The following is a 19,594-nucleotide window of genomic DNA, read 5'->3' as shown; positions in this document are numbered from 1 at the left end:
GTCAGTCTACTGTAGGTTATTGATTAGGCATATCTTTTCTTCTATCAGCATCTATTTCCATCCAGAGTCCATCCAGAGGCCACTTTGACCTCTTTGTTCCTGTGTCTCTGTGCAAGCGGGGAAAACAGATGTTTTCCTGTTTGCCCATATATCCACCATTGTTCTGTATTCACGTCTCATGCTAACATATCCTTTCTTTTTGCTGAATATATATTTTCTCATTCCTGTTCTGTATCAGAATTTATACTTGCAGAAATAACATTAATTCATTTATATCCCACATTGCCTCTTATGTTCTTTTTAAAATCTTTCTCCTCTCATCATAAAAATATGTCCCCTATTTTTAGCACCCCCATCCTCCAGGAAAGACCTTTGTCATTCACCTTATCTATGATCCTCACAATTTCATAAAATTCAATAGGCCATTCCTCAACCTCCTATGCTCCAGTGAAATAAATCCCCAGCCTTTCCAATCTATTTTTGTATTTCAAATTCCTGATTATCGACTATGTCCTGGTAAATCTTTTCTGAACGCTTTCCTGCTTGATAATATCCTTCCTATAACTGGGCAATCATAACTGGACACAGTATTCCAAAAGAGGTCTCACCAATGTCCTGTACAACCTCAACATGACTTCCCAGCTCTTATACTCAAAGGACTGAGCAAGTGTCATTGTGTATGTGTGTGTGTCAGTGCCTGACTGTATGTGTCTAGGAGAAAGTGAGGAACACAGATGCGAGAGATCAGAGTGGAAAAGTGTGGTGCTGGAAAAGCACAGCAGATCAGACAGCATCCGAGGAGCAGGTGAGTCGATGTTTTGGGCATAAGCCCTTTATCATGTATGTTTTCTGGGGATGTGTGTGCATGATCTGTGTCAATGTGTGTGTATATCTGGGTTTCTGTATGTATCTGAGTGTCTGTGTGCATGTCAGTAACTAGATGTGTGTGGGTCTGTGTCTGGATGTATGTCAGTATCTGGGTTTGTGTCTAGGTGTGTGCACGCATGTCAACGTTTGTTTCTGGTTGTGTGTGAGTCTGTGTCTGGGTGACTGTGTGTCAGTGTTGGTGACCATGTGGGTCTGTGCCTGGGTGCATCTGAGTCTAAGTGTATGTCTCTGTGTCTGGTTGTGTCAGCCTGTGTTTATATGTGTGTGTGAGTCTGTGTATGTGTCTGGTTATGTGTCTGTGTCTGGGTGACCGTGTGGGTCTGTGTCTGGGTGTATCAGTATCTGGGTGCATCTGTGTCTATATGTATGTGTCTGGGTGTGGTTGGGTCTGTGTCTACGTGTGTGTGTGTCAGTCTGGGTGTGGGTGGGTCTGTGTCTGGGTCTGTGTCTGGGTGTTTGGAGGAGGGGGGGGGGATCCTGCCCCCAGCCCCACCCTGGGCTGCGCTGTGAAAATGGCTGAGGCGGAGGGTGAGGATACGGCAGCGAGGCCGAGAGCCAGGTCCAGGCCGGGCGAGAGCAGCGTTCGGCCGGTGGATCTGGCGGTGGGCCCGGGTCTTCGGGCCCCAGCCCCGCCGCTGTATAACTGGCAGGCGGCGCAGCGCTCGGTGCGGGAGCGTTTCTCCTTCATGTTTAACAACGAGCTGCTGAGCGACGTCCATTTCGCGGTGGGGAAGGGCCCTGGTGCCCGCCGCCTTCCCGCTCACCGCTTCGTCCTCGCCGTCGGCAGCGCCGTCTTTGACGCCATGTTTAACGGCGGCATGGCCACCAGCTCGGCCGAGATCGAGCTGCCCGACGTCGAGCCCGCCGCCTTCCTGGCGCTGCTCAGGTGAGGAGGCCAACTTGAGCCCGTGGCTGCGGCCTACAAATAAATAATTAAATTCCTCATAAAAATTGAGATTGTCGCTGACAGATTGTGTCGATGCAAAGAATATTCCTAAAGGCGGACTGTACAATTTATTATAATTAATGAAGGTGTAAGGATGAGTGGCAGCAGCATCCAGTTTGTTTATTAATAGAATTATTGACTATTAATAAACTCGGCGAGTGTCCCTGAATACAGATAGTTTGTTGTCCTCTAACATCTATAATAATATCGCAGTCCCGCCTGCACCAGGGCTCCTCACGCATTTGATGGGATTTCTCATAAAACTGCCTCTGGTCAGTGTTACTGCTTTAGAAATTATTTATTTTTTTGATAATTAACAATAAAAGAAAGAGGGGTACCGCCCATTTTTAAAAAATGATTAAATACACCGGAATGTCATAAAGATGAGCAATGCCCCTGCTCACTCTTTTACTGTTAATAATCTGAATATTCCTGACGTTAATGTTATGGTTACTGTGGTTCCAACACAAATTGAAATACAGTCTCGCTCCAGCTGCAACATGGCTCAGAATTTATATATTTTTAAAATGGCTAAATCTTCGCTCTTATTGCAGGTGAATCAATGCACGTTGTTTTCAGACTGGGTATAAGATTCACTTTGCCGGGATATTATTTTTTTTAGCAAATTCCGGAGCTGAAATTACAGAAAACAATGCAATCTTCAGCCTCTGAATTATCAACATTTTGCACCATGGTGTTTTTCTTAAGGGATAGCGTAGTTTAATTGTTCTGTTAGAAAAATATTTATAATTGGGCTGACCCAGTGCACTTAGCACTGACTTTCATTCTGTGTTTTTTTTAATGTAATAACTTTGCTTTTTACAATAGTTTTAGGGCGAGGTACAGAATGGAGCAGGGGACATGACTAAAGGTCATATAAACCGGTTAAGCAAACTCTCCCACATTGTACTGGAGTCTTTAGGAATTAAAGATTAACCTACAGAATATTGTTCCAAGAAGGCCTGGAGAAAAATCTTTGTGGCTGTACCAATTTTTTTTGATTTTCCTTTGAATAGTTTGTCATTTTTTTAAATATAATTTAACAATGGTAAAAGACTGAATTGTTTAAATGTGAAGACAAAATTTTAAGTCTCTGAGAAAAGTACAGGTAGTTTAGCGAGACTTGCAGTCCTAATGAGCCAACTAGCCACCTGTATTTTATCATTTGTGTGTTGGTCAAGTATAATCCAGTTAATTTACAAATCCTGATAATGGTTAGGATGATTGTGTCTGTTGGTTAATGAAGGGAATGAGGCCTCCCAAGATTATGAACAGCTGCGGTTGGAAACCCAATATTTAAAGGAGGCTTTTGCATATGATGGTCAGTCAGAATAAGATGGTGAACTTAAAAATAACATAAATGCTTTCCCTTTTAAAACAAAAATAACTATGCCTTTGCATATTAAGGTTCATAAACTTTTGAAGTTCAGAGACATTGCAAACGAGGTGGGAAAAATCTTTATTTAGGGTGAGTCAGGTAAATGTGAATGGGGATATTATGTCCTCGTCTCTCTAATTCAGACAAGGCTAGGTGAAGCATAAAATGTGGTTTACTCTGGTTTGTAAAATCAAGGAAAAGAAGTGTGATTCTTGCAGAGATAATGGCAAATGAAATAGTAATTGCAGGCTAATGTGATATACGTCCAAGTTTGTTTGGAGGGTGGGTAGGTATAGTGTCAGTACTGAGCAGACAGCACTGCTTGAGGGTCAGTGCAGAACGTGGGGGAGGGGGGAGGCACACTCTATAGGGTTAGTAATTTAGGAGATGTGGCACACCAGAGCTACCATCTGTCCTCTCAGGAGGATGTACATGAGTCAAAGGACAGGCATTATCAATTGTTGGTGGCCAGACCAATATTTATCCCTTGACAAACAACAAAAGTAGACTCACATGTTTATAAGTGGACATTTGTATGAACTTGTATGTATATTGGTGACCATTTTTCCTAAATGTTCTAGCAGTGACAGAACTTTTGTTGAAAGACAATGCCCTGAATTTTTGAAAAGCATGATAACAATGAAAATTATTTCTCTGCACATGTATTTGTGTTGTAGTACAGATCGTATAATGTGTGTTGTATATTAATTTTTATGAATAAGATAATCTGATTATCTTGACAGACACACTTGCTCAGGAAATTCAATACTGAGAAGTTCCTTCAGTCACACTTTTTCAGAAGAACAAATAGGTTTCTCCCTGAAATCAACAACAGGTTTTTCAGAAATGGGAAAAATCTACTTCCTCACAGATCTCTTGTTGCATAGTCATTCAGCACAGAAGGGCCCTTCAACCCATCGAGTTGGTGCTAACCTATCTATGCTGATCCCACTTTTTCAGAAGTGTCCACCAACTAATTCAGGACCAAAACTTATTCCATCCAATCACTATTCAAAAAGCCCCAGCAGAATTTATGGAGGAAAAAAATGACCAACTGTTATGTAATTTCTAGGAAGCCTTGTTTCATTTTAAAAATCTGAGCCCTTCTCAGTGACCTTTACATGATCTGTTTTATTTAAAAACATCATTCCAGGTACTTTCTTGTAACCTGACATTTTTCTCAGCAGTTGTTCAAAACTGAAGTCCTCCAAGAGATATTAAATATGAAGAGTCTTGTTAATAAGAAGTTGAGAAATGGATTTTTGCATTTTAGGATAGCTAAATTTGTCAATTGAGGTCAATTAGGGATTATTCTCCTTTACCTTTCAGTGCTGCTTTGGTGTGAGCCTGTATTGTTCTTGTGCAGGTTTCTCTACTCTGATGAGGTACAAATTGGTCCTGAGACTGTGATGACGACTCTATACACAGCGAAGAAATATGCAGTACCAGCCTTGGAAGCCCATTGTGTGGAGTTTCTCACCAAACACCTGCGAGCTGACAATGCTTTCATGTTACTAACTCAGGTGATTATTTATTGGCTGTTCGCAATAAGATATGAGCAGAAGTAGGCCATTCATTGCCGCGGAGTGCAGTGGAGGCCGGGACGCTAAATGTCTTCAAGGCAGAGATTGATAAATTCTTTATCACAAGGAATTAAGGGCTATGGGGAGAATGCGGGTAAGTAGAGTTGAAATGCCCGTCAGCTATGATTGAATGGTGGATTGGACTCGATGGACCAAATGGCCTTACTTCCACTCCTATGTCTTATGGTCTTGTTCAGCCCATCAAGTCTGCTCTGCCATTCAGTGAGAGTGTGCCTGTTGTGACAATCCTCAACTCCACTTTCCTGTCTTTTCCCCAGAACGTTGATTCCCTTACTGATTAAAATTCTCTCTCTCAACCTTGAATATGCTTAATGACCCAATCTTGACAGCACTGGAACAAGGAATTCCACAGATTCACTATGTTCTGAGAGAAGAAATTCCTCCCCATCTGTTTTAAATGGGTGACTTTTTATTCTGAGATTATGCTCTCTGGATCAAGATTCTCTCATTAAGGGCAACAATCCTCTGCATCTACTCTGTCAAATCCCTAAAATGAACAATGAAAATGTGGATCTGTTTATACTGTACAGATAGAAAGATCCTTTTAATCCTTTGACCAACAAACAAGGGAGAGGGAAACAATCCAGGGATGCTGCTCCCAATCCAAAGATAAAAATCTGAATAATGGGTGAGAATTAAAATAACTTTAGGCACGTGCTGCTGCACAAAGCTGTTTTGTGCTGAATGCTGAGTTTGCCTTCGAATGAATGGTATGGAAAGGTCCTGATGCCCCTGCTGTGCCTCTGTCCAGTTAGTTGCCTGGTTTTACCCAGCACTGTGCTTGGGTCACTGTTCCTGCAGATATGGTGCTGGTAGCCTGTTCCCGTCCCAGCACCAGCCCTGTCACTGCCCCAAGTTTCAGGCAGTTAGGATGTCTTTCATCTTTACGAAGGAGTTTCCTTCCACAGTTTTAGTGATATGTGATCATTAGTTTTGATACATTTGTTTCATTTCCCTCATTTTACACATTAAAATGGTTTCAGGCACGCTTGTTTGACGAGCCTCAGCTGGCCAGCCTATGCTTGGATACAATCGACAAAAACACTGTGGATGCAATCAGTGCTGAGGGCTTCACTGATATCGATCTCGGTGAGTTTGATCTGTCAATAGTTCATTCAGAGGGGTTATTCTTCAGTTTGTTCAGGGATGGTGTTACAGTCCAAATGATACACTGGATAACTTGTCCAATTTATCAGGATATTCTGATATTTTAAAATGCTATTGGGCGTGGTCTGTAATAGGAACTATTATCAGCATCATGCTCCATCCTTCATGGTTAAATGTTTAGAAAGGCAGGATGGATTATCGAGTTAAAATAATTGTATGTAATTCAGGCCTGACATATAATTGCATCTCTGTCTTTCCCCTTGCTGCACTGTCAGAGTGATCTTTCAAATAAGGTGGTAAACTGAGAATTCCACCTTCCTGAAGAAGGGCTTATGCCCGAAATGTCGATTCTCCTGCTCCTTTGATGCTGCCTGACCTGCTGCGCTTTTCCTGCAACACATTTTTAAGCTGAGAATTCCACCTTCCCTTTCAGCTGGATGTAACTCTGACCCTAGCCCTGTTACTATTCAAGAAAGAGCAGGGAGCTTTTTTTAGTGTCCTGGTCAGTCAATTTCCCTTACTATCATCACCAAGGATAGATTTTCTGCAAGTTTGTGGCATATTTCCTCTAATACAAAAGTATACATCAAACAAACAATTCTTGTTAGCTGTACTTGGCTTTGAGATGTCCTGTAGTGATGAAAAGAGTAATACAAATGCAAAGTTTCCTTGCATCACTTGCTCAATTGTGAATGCAGTGCAGGCCTTTATCTATACTTTCCCTCTGCGAGCAGATACGTTGTGTGCGGTGTTGGAAAGAGATACTCTGAGTATCCAGGAGATTCGGCTCTTTGCTGGAGTGGTGCGCTGGGCTGAAGCAGAATGTCAGAGGCAGCAGCTGCCAGTTACTCCTGGGAGCAAGCAGAAAGTGTTGGGAAAAGCCATAACGCTGATCCGGTTCCCACTGATGACTATCGAGGAATTTGCAGCTGGTCAGTGAGTTCAAACAATCCTATAATTTCTAGGGCAGGTTTACCAAAATCTACTAATTACCATTAAATGGTGAAGAATTATGGAGGATAGTAATGGTCGCACTGATAGTGTGATCTAATCGGGATTAATATACTGAATAGTGGGTACCTGAGAGTGACTATGGGCTGTTGGCATATTGGATTGTCTAATTTGCATGTCTAATCAATCCCTGGATAATTTCTATTTGTAAAATTTGTTTATTTGGCAGCTTCCTAGAATGTCGAGGTGGAACCAAAGCTCCTGTGTTCAAACAAGATGAATAGCATTTGTTTTTCTTATGTCAATGTGGGCATCGTTAACTAAGCTAGCATTTATTATTTATCCTGATTACCCTAGAGAAGGTGGTGAGCTGCCTTTTGAATTGCTGCAGTCCTTAGCGTATAGTGCTGTTTAGGAGAGAATTCTATGATTTTTGACCCAGCAACACTGAAGGAATGGTGAGTGGCTTGATGGGGAACTTGCAAGTGTTCCCAAGTATCTACCACCCTGTTCTTCTAGATGGTAGTGGTCGTGGATTTGGAAAATACTGTTGGAGAACTTTAGTGATATGTATTTGAAAGGAAGCCAGACAAACATGAAGAGGAATAGTAGGATAGAGTGATGTGGTGAGATGGACCAGGGTGACTAATATAAACTAATTGGGCCAAGTGTTTGTTTTGATACTTTTAAAATATTTTTATATTGGAATAAGAAACTAAAAAGACCTGTCATTTTAAAAAAAAAGACACACCTGAATGGAAACATGAGTGTGGGGTTGAAGTTGCTACTTCAACACACTGCAATGGGACAGTAAGTTAGTTTTAGGGGAGGGGGCAGTAATCAACAAATGAGAGAAATAAGGAATGAAACCAATCCCATCAGCATTTATTAATTTAATAGTAACTTCCCACAACTTGGACACTGATAGACCAGGCCATCTGCCGCTCAGAATCTCACTGTCAGGAATAGTTTACCAGAACTGAACAGTAAACTGCCCAAATGTCTGACACTGACGAACTGATCCCAGAGACACTTCAGTAGAGAGCAATCTGACAACAGGTGGAGAGGAGTATTGAAAGTGGAATTGGACCAGATCAGGGCAGGATACAATGGAAGAGGTTACTTTATCCAGTTCTTGAACCAAGACAAAAGGAATTATGAAAATATTAATTTAATAGTAACTTTCAGAAGGGAATTTAGACTACTTTACAGTGTGGAAACCGGCCCTTCGGCCCACCAAGTCCACACCGACCTGCCGAAGTGCAACCCACCCATACCCCTACATTTACCCCTTACCTAACACTACGGACAATTTAGCATGGCCAATTCACCTGACCTGCACATCTTTGGACTGTGGGAGGAAACCGGAGCACCCGGAGGAAACCCACGCAGACACGGGGAAAATGTGCAAATTCCACATTCCAGATCTCTGGCGCTGTGAGGCAGCAGTGCTAGCCACCGTGCCGCCCATTGAATTGGATCAAGACTTCAGGGGAAAATATTTACAATGCAACAGGGAAAGATTGGGGCTGCGAGGGTAATTCTGTAGCTCTTCCAAAGTGTTGGTACAGGCAGGATGGGCTAAATGGCATTATTAAATGAGTGGTTTAATGTCCAAAATAAACTACTTAAGGCGCAATCATTTTTTTTTTCTACTTCCCTTCTGTTCAGGACCTGCTCAGTCTGGGATCCTCTCCGATCATGAGATCGTTAATCTATTCTTACATTTCACCTTGAATCCCAAGCCACGCGTGGAGTATGTTGACCGGCCACGCTGCTGTCTGCGGGGGAAGGAGTGCAGCATCAGCCGCTTCCCACAGGTGGAGAGTCGCTGGGGATACAATGGAACCAGTGACAGGATCAGGTTGGCACACAACTCACCAGTTACACTTCCTGCTCTGGGAATCCTTACCAATTGAATAGCTAGAAGGGGAAGGGATTATCACAGCCATAGTTCTGATCGTGTCTTCACTTTGTGTCCATACTGGTTTCTGATACATTGTTATGCTTCAGTCAAGAGCAGAACCCTGAATAACCTTTGTTTTAAACTGATTGTAGTGTCTCTATCACTGTCCTGGCTTTGTCCAGCTGATTCTAAATAGGATGGACATTAAAACCTGGGATCATCCAGCTTTGGACAACTCCACTGTCAGTAATCCTTCCCCTGACTCAGCGAGTGATACTGTGTCTGTTGTGATTTGAGGATGTTGCTGAGTTGGTGTAGTCAGAAAGCCATGCCAGGTATGGAGAGATCTCCCCAGAATTCTGCAATGTGCTGTAGACTGTTACTATGACCACGTTTCATAGTTTCCTGGGAGTTTACCCAGCCAATCGCCAGAGTTTATTGAGCAAGGGTGATGCACTTGTTCAGAAAAGCAATCCCCTCACAATTCTAGTTCCTAAGTATCTTGGTCCAAGTTCAAGAACTGGGTAAAGTAGCCACTTCCATTGTACCCTGCCCTGATCCAATTCTACTTTCAATACTCCTCTCCACCTGCTCTTAGATTGCTCTCCACTGAAACTGTTCTGGTTCAGTTTCAGTGACAGACATTTGAGCAGCATATTGTTCAGTTCTTGTAAACTGTTCCTGACAGTAAGATTCTGAGAGACAGATGTTATAGTCTATCAGTGCCTGATGAACTTTGAACTTTGTACTGGGAATCTTGTCTCATTTAGTGATTTCTTGGTTTACCAGAGAATATTTCTCACAGCATCCCTCGTTTACTGATGGACTGGGGGCTTCATTGAAGCCCAGAAAGATTTGGTTTAATTCCCTGAGGGGTGCAATGGATGTGTGAACATGTACAGATTTTAACTGGTATTTGACGGCAGCATATCTAAGAACCTGAGTGTGCATGTGATGGGGGATTTTGGATTGTTTTGTGGCTATTCACAACATTCTTAATAAGCATTTTAAGGAATAGGATCCAGGGCATTTCTTTAAGGGCTGGTTATCACCCTGTTTTGCTTTTGAGAGATTCCTAGCACCTTGTATAGATAGCAAGAGCAATCTGACCCTGCCTTTGATTTTGGAAATTTAAATTTCTTTTTGAAGATGTTGTAAATGCTGAGAGAACATTCTGTTGTTGTGACAACCCTTTGTTAATGCTTTCCATATCAGGTTTATGAATCTATGAAATGAGAGAGTAACTTTAGTCAGTTTTGAGATTCCTTTCCTGGAGTGCATCCCAGACTGTAATGGTCCACAGTTACTGAAGGCGAGGGTGGGTCTCCATTCACGCCTAGCCAAGATTAAGAACCTGGCTTACGTTGTTAATTTGACCAGCATAGAGTATTCTGAGTCTCTGAGGGAGGCTGGTTTTCCAGTATTGCAAACATCTGAGTCATTGAAATAATAGTTCATTAGTTTTAAATAGAGAAAGATTAAATCTCAAATATTCATTTGGAAGGAGTCTGGAAGCTGACTGTTCCCTTTGTTTGTTTTGAAGATTTTCAGTGACCAGAAGGGTGTTTGTTGTGGGCTTCGGGCTGTATGGTTCTATACATGGCCCAACAGATTACCAGGTTAATATCCAGGTGAGAGAATTTTTCCCGATTCTTTAGTCATTCGTGAATTAATTATGTATTAGTGTATCACGCAGTCAACAGCAACTGTTTGTTCAAGCAAATATTTATCTTCCATACAAAAAGTTTTCTACTTTCTGAAAAAAAGTGAAACTTGTCCAAATATCTGATATTCCCATTCTTTATATCTATGCAGTCCCTATTCAAGGCCTTGATGTTCTACTCAAGTTTCAAATTAATTATTTATTGAAATGGAGGCAAATGTAACACCCAATATTCATCCTCTCTCAGACAGCATGGAAATGCTAGAGTCAGTGTTTTTGGCAGGAAATGAGTGGACACTGGTTTAAGCCACTTCCCATCTCTATCATCAATTTGTCAAATGCCATTTAGAGTTGTTTGAATAACTTGTTCATGCTAACTGCCTACATAGTAACACTTGCTCCTAATTCGCTTTTTCACTAAATCTTACTAAACCTAAACTGGATAAAGTGCTAAACTTTAATGGCCTGGGATATGGCCGAGTGAGCTGATAAGCAGAAATTTATAGATCCTGCCCTTCTTCCTGCAGGCAAGATATAAAAGCTTTTTTTTTCTTTTAAAAGTCTGTCTTAGAAAGGTTTCTTCAATTTGGTCTTTCCTGCTTGTTGTCCTCTGTCACACTTCCTCATGATGTCACAGCAGCATATACCAGGGAGGCAGTAACTGAAGGAGCAGGTACTTGTGGTCACTTTCAAATAATTGATTTGTCCTTTATTTTCTAGATCATTGAAAATGACAAGAACACAACACTTGGACAAAATGAGACAGGATTTTGCTGTGATGGATCAGCAAGTACATTTAGGGTCATGTTCAAGGAGCCTATTGAGATACTGCCAAATGTTAGCTACACAGCCTGTGCAACTCTCAAGGTATTTAATCTTCCTCTGCACCATTTATCTTCAAATTTTCCCCATTTCACTCATTCTCAACTGGAAACTTTTCTTTTGCTTCCCCGAGTAAATATCACCAGTGAAGAGCTTTACCCATCCTGTTCCACTGCTCTCATCCTGTCCCTGTGTTGTTCCATTCTGAGTTCCAGTACTGGGGCTCAGACCATTCTCTTTTACTGAGCTGAATGTGTACAATCTGCCTGATCCAAGTTGGACTGTGCAGACATAGACTTATCAGACATCGCAGATCATTGCCTGGTGTTGGTACATGCACTCTCACAGCAGATATTACCAATCAGAGCTGACTGCCAACACTATGAATTAAGGTCAGCAAGGCTGTGAGAACAGCTGTAATTTGGGAACTTTCTGATCCATGGCATGCAAGATGCACCACCTGACCTGGTGAAAGTACACAAAATGAAATTATTTCTTTGTGTATTACCAGGTACCAATTTAAATTGTATTTATTGATTTATTCCTGCATTCTAGACAGTCTGGAACAATTGGAGAGTCTGGCAGCTAATTAACTGAGGCAGGATATAATTCATTCAGGCCTCATTTTGAAATCACCAGCTCTGAAGTTACTTTTGTTTTTCTACTGTACACATTTATCGTGACAGCCACGGAAGTAAAGGCTACACTGATGAGCAGGTGTAATTAATGTACAAAGCTTGCACAGGCCAAACCCATCATTAATGTGATGCAAGGTTTTATCGGGGAAAGGTTTATGGGGACATTTTTTTGGAGATGTAAATTTTTAGTATACAGGTTATTCACAGTCTGTGATCCTACTTCCTGGATTGCTGTTACTATGCCTGTTCTGCTGCTTTCAATAAGTTTTCATTTCTTTTTCATCTCTGCTTTCCATTAGGGGCCTGATTCTCATTATGGCACCAAGGGATTGCGAAAGGTAATTCATGAGTCCCCAACGACTGGGATCAGCACTTGCTTTGTTTTCTTCAATGTACCGGGAAATAATAATGGAACATCTGTGGAAGATGGGCAGATTCCAGAAATCATTTTCTACACGTAGCCTGGTTCCTGGCTTGGACTGCAGCAGAGTTCATCTCAAACTGCCAACAAAACAGCTGTTTAAGGCCGTGCTTGGCGCTTTCTCTTTCACTGCTATTTTTCCTCCCTTAGGACATGACGCCTGCTGCAGGCAAAGAGCAGTGGGTTAAAGCCATCAATAATTGGATGTGAGTTAAGAATTTCATGCAGAGAGAAGAGAACACCTCTGTTTGGTTTAGCAGAGAAGGGTTGCAATGGGCTGTGAAACACCAGCTCCAAACTACACAATATAACTACTACAACTATTACAGTTAACTAGTAAAGTCACCACCAAGACATAGTTAGGAGAACGCTTGAATGGATGCCACTTTGTGTTTTTGTGTTGGGTTACACGACATCTGTTTCATTGTGGAATTCACACTGTTGGGTTCATCAATATATTTAATTGTAATTAAAACCTTTTTTTGAATTTTAATTATGTTCACAGTAGTGGCCATTGGGAGCTGATCACTTAACAATTTTGAAACGACTTTTTGGGGTGCTGTAGAATGGCTAAGGTGTTTTGTGCTCACATACTGTGGACCGCATTGTACTCTGTGCTGAACCCCAGACCAAACTGGAAGTCACTGCTTGAAGAATCTCAATGTATCTTCCACCACGTCAGTCCACTGCTATAGATCTTCCTGGGATGAGCACTTTAAACACAAAGCATACAAGACCACAGCTGAGTGCTGGAAAGTCAGATTAGAATCGAAGCTTGATGACTGGCACAGACAGGATGGGACAAAGTGCCTTTTTCCCCTGCTGTAAAGACTCAAATAACCCGTGCAAGTACACTCTGTAACAGAAGTACCTCACCCATCCTTTATTACCTCCCATCTGGGACGGGTTGTGTGTTGGAAGTTATTGACACTAAGCCCTGATGCTCATTGTTACTACACTGGCAGTGTAGTAAGAATGAGGAGCCCATTCAGTTACAGCAGCTGGACTGAAAGTTAAACTTAACAGTTAACGCCTGGGAAATTGAAGGGTCATTCGAGTTATCCTCCTGTTTTAATTGTGTCAACTCTCAAATGCAGTTTATGCATATGAGACTGATCTGTTCCATCCATTTCTTCCTCTTTAATACAATTTTCTAGCAAAATGTTTTTTTTCTGACAATTTATTGAAACAATATTTTTAGAAATACTGACAACTCTTAGGGTTTTAAACATTTTGAATGTTTAAAATGTTAGGAATTGATGCAGTGGTTAGGGAAACTTGATGTCTGTTGAGGGAGTGCAGAACAAGGGTGTATAATCTTTAAAATTAGGTCTAGGCCTTTGCGTGATGCATGAAGCAACATCCTTCACCCAGGGATACAGTAATTTGGATTTCTCTCATGCAAAAAAAGTCATTGAGGCTATGGATCATTGTGAACTTCAAAACTGAGATCGTTTGATTTCATTTGGTTAGGGATTGAGAGATACTGAACAAAGGCAAGGGTAGTGATTGTAACAAGGTCAGCCAAGAGGACCCCCTAGAATGAGTTGCCTGATTGGACCAGATTAACAGGCCCAATCAGGGAGCCCTGGCTGTCAGAAGAACATGAATGCCAGACATCCTGTTCTCTCAGGGGGAGCTGGATCAGTTTCAAGGAATTTATATGTGTAAATAAAGGGTGACTTGGTGACAGGATACTGGCCTCTCTGGATCTTTTTTCAATGGTGGTGAGACTGCGATTAATGATGTGACCATGCAAAAGTGTCTATTAGCTGCAAGCCCTGCTGGACTTCAAACAGGCAGTACAACGAGCTTTAGTTTTGGAAGATGTGGCCAGTGGACCATATGAGTTGCTGGGTATTCCAATGCAAGTGGACACTTGCCAGGCTGACTGAGTTTGGGGTACACCACTTGCCTGAGGCAATTGTGTAGTCTCAGGACATATCCTGATTGAGGGACTCTAGGTCAGCCCACAGCAAAATCCTAAAACAAAGCTAAGACTTGGCCAAATGGTTAAAACTTCCTTCAGGATTGTTAAAGTCACTGCTGGCATGCAGGCTCAAGACAGCAAAACAGCCCCACTAGACCTAAAATGAATAAGAGAATTCATAGGTTGGTATCCAGGAGAGTGCATCTGCACTGGATTTGGAATAGTTAAATTGCTTAGCAACATCCAAATCAGAACCAATCAAAATAAGCATCTGGCCAGTCACCTGCTCGAATGGAGGTCGATACTGGTGTGGCCATTTCAGTGATTCAGAACCAGTCTTTAACAAGATTTGTTCTGGAATCCAACACTTGGGTTTGTGCAATACTTTGGCTAGACTGAGCACCTACACCAGATTAAGGGTACAATTTTGGTTCTGGTCTCGTACAAGAAGCAGTTGGTTCAGTTACCACTGATTGTGGTAAAAGGGCCCAAGCTTGAAGGGGAAAAATTAGTTGAGAAAGATTCACATAGATTAGCTCACCATTTTTCCATCAGAAAATGGCTACCTGAGTGAAGTCCTAATTAAATACCTGGAAGATTTTCAGAAAGGTCTAATGACTATCAAATAAGCCAAGGTCACTTTGCATGTTGACCAGGAAGCAATTCTCTGATTCTGCAAGGCCTGCCCAGTGCCATTTGCCTTATGGGTAGAAGTAGAGGCAGAATCATTAAATTCTACTTATGGGTAGAAGTAGAGGCAGAGTAAAGGAATCATTAAATCAGTCCAGTTTGCGGAATGGGCAGTACCGGTCATATCGATTGTGAAGCCAGATGGGTCAGTTCGCCTTTGTGAGGATTTTAGCCTGGAAATTTAACTGCCAGAGATCATGGATTCAATAAAATATTCAGTGCATCATAGCATCAATGGAAAGAGAAAACAAATAGTAAACTGCTTTTCACAGTTGGCTAAATACCCAATCCCTCACATAGAAGATTTATACACAAAACTGGCAGGGGAGGGGTTGTCCTTCATAAAGTTGTACGTGAACCACGTTTACTTGCAATTGCAGTTAGATTAGGATTCCTGGAAGTATGCTACAATTAATTTGCATAAGGCTTTGTATCAATACAAGAGACTCATTTGGGGTATCAAGAGCCTGTGTAATTTTTCAGCAGACGATGGAGAACATTTTACAGGGTTGACCTCAGGTTGCCATTTATCTCGGTGATGTGCTAATAACATGGAAGACCAAAAAGAAGCGCTTAATGAACTTGGACATAGTCCTTTGACATTTCTCCCAGACAGGTATATGCTTTAAAAAGGGAATTCAAAGTTTGGGAGAAGATTTGTAGCTCGGGTGCTCATTGTTGTGGTTCTGTTCGCCGAGCTGGGAATTTGTGTTGCAGATGTTTTGTCCCCTGTCTAGGGAAAGAATATGTGTTTTAGGCATCCCAAGTGACCTACTTGGGCTACAGAATCGACAAGACAGAGTTATACCCATTTGAAGATAAAGTGAGGGCAATCAAAGGTGCCCCGGCTCCCATATCTGTACTGGAGCTTAGGTCTTTCCTTGGGCTGGTGAATTGTTACAGAAAGTTAACACATAACCTGGCACCTTTCCATCAATCCTTAAGAAAGGGTAAGCCTTGGTCACATAGCCATAGCTTTCAGGGAAGTGAAGAAATGGCTGTCATTGTCTAAGGTGTTGGCTTACTATGATCCCAAGCAACAACTGGTATTGACATGCAGTGCCTCCCAGTATGGCATTGGGGTAGCATTACTCTTAGGTGGCCCAATGGAGAAGAACATACAATAGTGTATGCATTCAGGACTTTGGCTAATGCAGAGCATGAATATAAACAGATACAGAAGGAGGTCTGGTGGTTGTATTTGGTGTATGGAGTTGCCACCAATACCTCTATGGCTGTAAATTTGTAATGATAACAGACCACAAACCCTTGCTAGGTCTCCTTAGAGAACAAGATAGTGCTGTCATGTTGAATTCTGTGGTGGGCTCCAATACTAAATGCAAAATGTTACAAATCTGGATGCATTGATCTGCCTCCCATTAGCAGATACATCACCTGTGGTACCACCACTGGAAGAATCCAACTCTGGTTTTAAATTTTCTGGACTGGAAAATTTCTAGTCACAGTTGACTATCAGACTTTGGAGACAGAAAGATCTAGTTTAAGAAAAACTGAAACAGCTGGTGGTGATGGGAGAAGCCAAAGGGCAGTCACAAACAGAAATGAAACCGTTTTGGACCCAGAGAGACCAAATCGCAGTGAAGGACGGCATATTATTATGGGGATTAAGAGTGATTGTCCTGAGCAAAGGTCACCACTAGGTACTGGCTGAACTCAAGAGGTTTCTAAAATGAAGATATTATGTCCGGTAATCAGGATTGGATGCATATGCGCATTGGGGGTGGGCAGTGCCCAGAGACCTAATAAGGACACAAACTACCACCAGCACATTCCCCACATTCATGGGAATGGCAGGATAAATGTTGGGTTAGGTTACACATCGACTGCGCAGTTCTTTTCATAGGCTCAATGTTCTTAGTCATTGTGGACACCCAATCAAAGTGACTTAATGTGCATAGAGTTCATTCACCAAATACAGGAGCAACAATAGAAAAATTGCTTGCATTTTTTTAAAATACAGAGTCTTGTGTTCATCACACATGACAGGCCATCGTTTAGCAGCAGGGAATTTGAGTATTTTCTAAAATCATATGGTATTTGACAAATAAGGACAACTCCATACCATCCATCGTCTAATGGTCTGGCAGAAACAGCAGTCCAAATTTTGAAGGCAGTCTTAAAGAAACAGCCTATAGCTTCTCTCGATACCAAACTGTTCCAGTTCCACTTTGATTATAGAACCACACCTACAGGGATAACTCTAGCAGACTTGCTAATGGGGAGAAGACTATGAACCAGGTTAAATTTGATCTGCCTGGATATGGAGGAGAGGGTGAAATGGCATCAAGAACACGAATACTGGACACAAAACTCCAATAAGTGAGAGAGAAGTTTGTTGTAGGAGCCAAAGGAATGGTCTTGCATGGGTAAGAAGCACGGTTAACGGGAGGTCAGGTCCAGTGATGTATAAAGTTAGGGTAAATGCGATGGTCCTGAACAAGCACGTGGACCATATGAAAGCTGCAAAGGGTGCAGGAGGTAACGTGCCCAGCTCCTCGACTGCCTTTCTGACTGTTCCGGCACCCATAGGTTCTTCCTCTCCATCAAAGGTTGGAAATATCTCAATCTCAGATGGGCATGGCTGATGCCGCCTCAACATTTTTGCCACCTGAAGAATTCGAGCTACTAGCGTTATACACTGCCCATATCAACAGAGTTGGAGGAACCTGACCCAGTGCTAAAATGCCCCAGGAGGAGCTATGGATAAAAGAACCACCCCAGGTCCTCAGACTCCAAGGGGAAAGGATGTAGTGATTGTAACAAAGTTAGCCTCATAGAGTATGGATTCCCTGACTGGGGCTGTTAATCCAGTTCAATCAGGGAGCCCTGGCTGACAGTTACAAACAGGAGTGTTAAATATCCTGTTCACTCTGAGGGAGCTGGATCAGTATTAAGGACACTCTACGTATAAATAAAAGATGACTTGGTGACAGGATATCGGCCTCTGTAGTTACTTAAGGAAGTGAATGTTGGTATTGTGATCAGTTATTATCTAATTGAATTTGGGACCAAGAGGCCCAGGTTCAAGTCCCACTTGTTGCAGAGATGTGTCATAAAGTGTTTGATGGGTTAATTGAAAGTTCCCCACACAAATTGGGGGGTGGGGGGCAGGTTGTTGTGCTGTCTTGGTGTTCCTACCTCTGGCCTAGGGGACCTGGGTTGAAGGCCCGCTGTTTCTTATTTCTGTGATTTAGACCTTGTACCCAGAAATTAAGGAAGTATCTTTTAATCATGAGCAGTGTTTGCATTCTCTCTTGGCCAGCCTCTAAAGAGATCCTGATGTTAAGGCCAGAACTCTGCAGTATTCACCATCCTAGCTTGTGCATTGTTGTCTGTATTTGCATTCTTTGATCTCACTGAGCAATGTTTCCTGGTTGCAGCCACATGGAGTTTGAAGTTTGTGTTAAAACCCACAACCCAAATCGGTAGTTGGACTCTGTACAAAGTGTAAACATCTCATGGAGTGACTGTTTATTGTTTCTGGAGATTCAGTGATCTGTGTGGAATTTATTGTTCACTCTTGGCTGTCAAAGCATTAATTGCAAATCAATTTAATTGTATATTTGATTTGTCTGTTTCTTTAGAAGATATCACAGTGATGGAAACAATTCTCAAAATGTATTTCTGTAGTTGCAGTTGTATATGGATTCTATACCTCATTAGTGACATGAGTATCATGTTTTCATGCATATCAAATTAAGAATGGGAGAGTGATAAATGAAGAACACTTTTGTTTATATCAGGGATGCATCCTGATTTCTTGTATGGCAGTACATTGAACTTTTAATAATGATTTGTTTGCAAGAAGTTTCCCACGTTGTTTCCAATCAGTCACCCAAAGCCCTGTTAGACCATAAGACATAGGAGCAGGAGTAGGCATTTCAGCCATTGAGTCTATTTTGCCATTCAGAGAGATTATGGCTAATTTGATCATTCTCAATTTACTTCCTTGCTTTATCCCCATAACTGTTGATTCTCTTAATGGTTAGAATTCGTTTTATATCAGCCTTGAATATATTTAATGATCCAAACTCAAGAGTTCTCTACAATAAAGAATTCAACAGATTCTCTACCTTCTTGAGAGAAAGAATCCTTTTTATTTCTCTAATAACTAGGAGGTTCTTTAATCTGAGATTATGCCCTCTGGTCCTAGACACCCCCACAATGGAAGTAACCTCTGCAATCTACACTGTCAAGCCTCCAAAAAATGTTGTTTGTGATGGTTAGCAAGCCATTTGAACCAAATGCAGGCATCCTGGAAGTGTTGTTTGAATGTGTCTGAGCGTCAACTCAGAGTTGTTTTGAAATTCTCTTTGTCCCACGGAAATTGTGAAATCTAAGCTTGATTTGTTAACTCACAGACACAAGCCAACTGCACATTGTTAGGCACTTTGAGATAGTTGTAGTTCGCAGTGAGTAAGCACAATGGAACATAGAAAAAATACAGCGCAGTCCAGGCCCTTTGGCCCTTGATGTTGCGCCGATCCAAGCCCACCTAACCTACACTAGCCCACTATCCTCCATATGCCTATCCAATGCCCGCTTAAATGCCCATAAAGAGGGAGAGTCCACCACTGCTACTGCCAGGGCATTCCATGAACTCACGACTCGCTGAATAAAGAACCTACC

General features: G+C 41.9%; 1 protein-coding gene across 1 annotated transcript; it reads left to right on the top strand.

Moving 5' to 3' along the window:
* The first annotated feature begins 1,307 nt into the window (after positions 1 to 1,307).
* Positions 1,308 to 14,019, top strand: LOC122539593 (BTB/POZ domain-containing protein 1-like). The gene is made up of 8 exons (XM_043674596.1): positions 1,308 to 1,774; positions 4,579 to 4,735; positions 5,800 to 5,905; positions 6,658 to 6,855; positions 8,546 to 8,738; positions 10,324 to 10,411; positions 11,164 to 11,310; positions 12,203 to 14,019. The coding sequence occupies exons 1-8, from the start codon at positions 1,401 to 1,403 to the stop codon at positions 12,362 to 12,364; spliced, it is 1,425 nt and encodes a 474-aa protein (XP_043530531.1). The 5' UTR covers positions 1,308 to 1,400; the 3' UTR covers positions 12,365 to 14,019.
* Positions 14,020 to 19,594: the final 5,575 nt, after the last annotated feature.

The sequence above is a fragment of the Chiloscyllium plagiosum genome, chromosome 32 (assembly GCF_004010195.1).
Source record: "Chiloscyllium plagiosum isolate BGI_BamShark_2017 chromosome 32, ASM401019v2, whole genome shotgun sequence".
Classification (NCBI taxonomy): Eukaryota; Metazoa; Chordata; class Chondrichthyes; order Orectolobiformes; family Hemiscylliidae; genus Chiloscyllium; species Chiloscyllium plagiosum.
The sequence above is the reverse complement of the archived record's forward strand: the minus strand, read 5'-3'. Positions and strand labels throughout refer to the sequence as shown.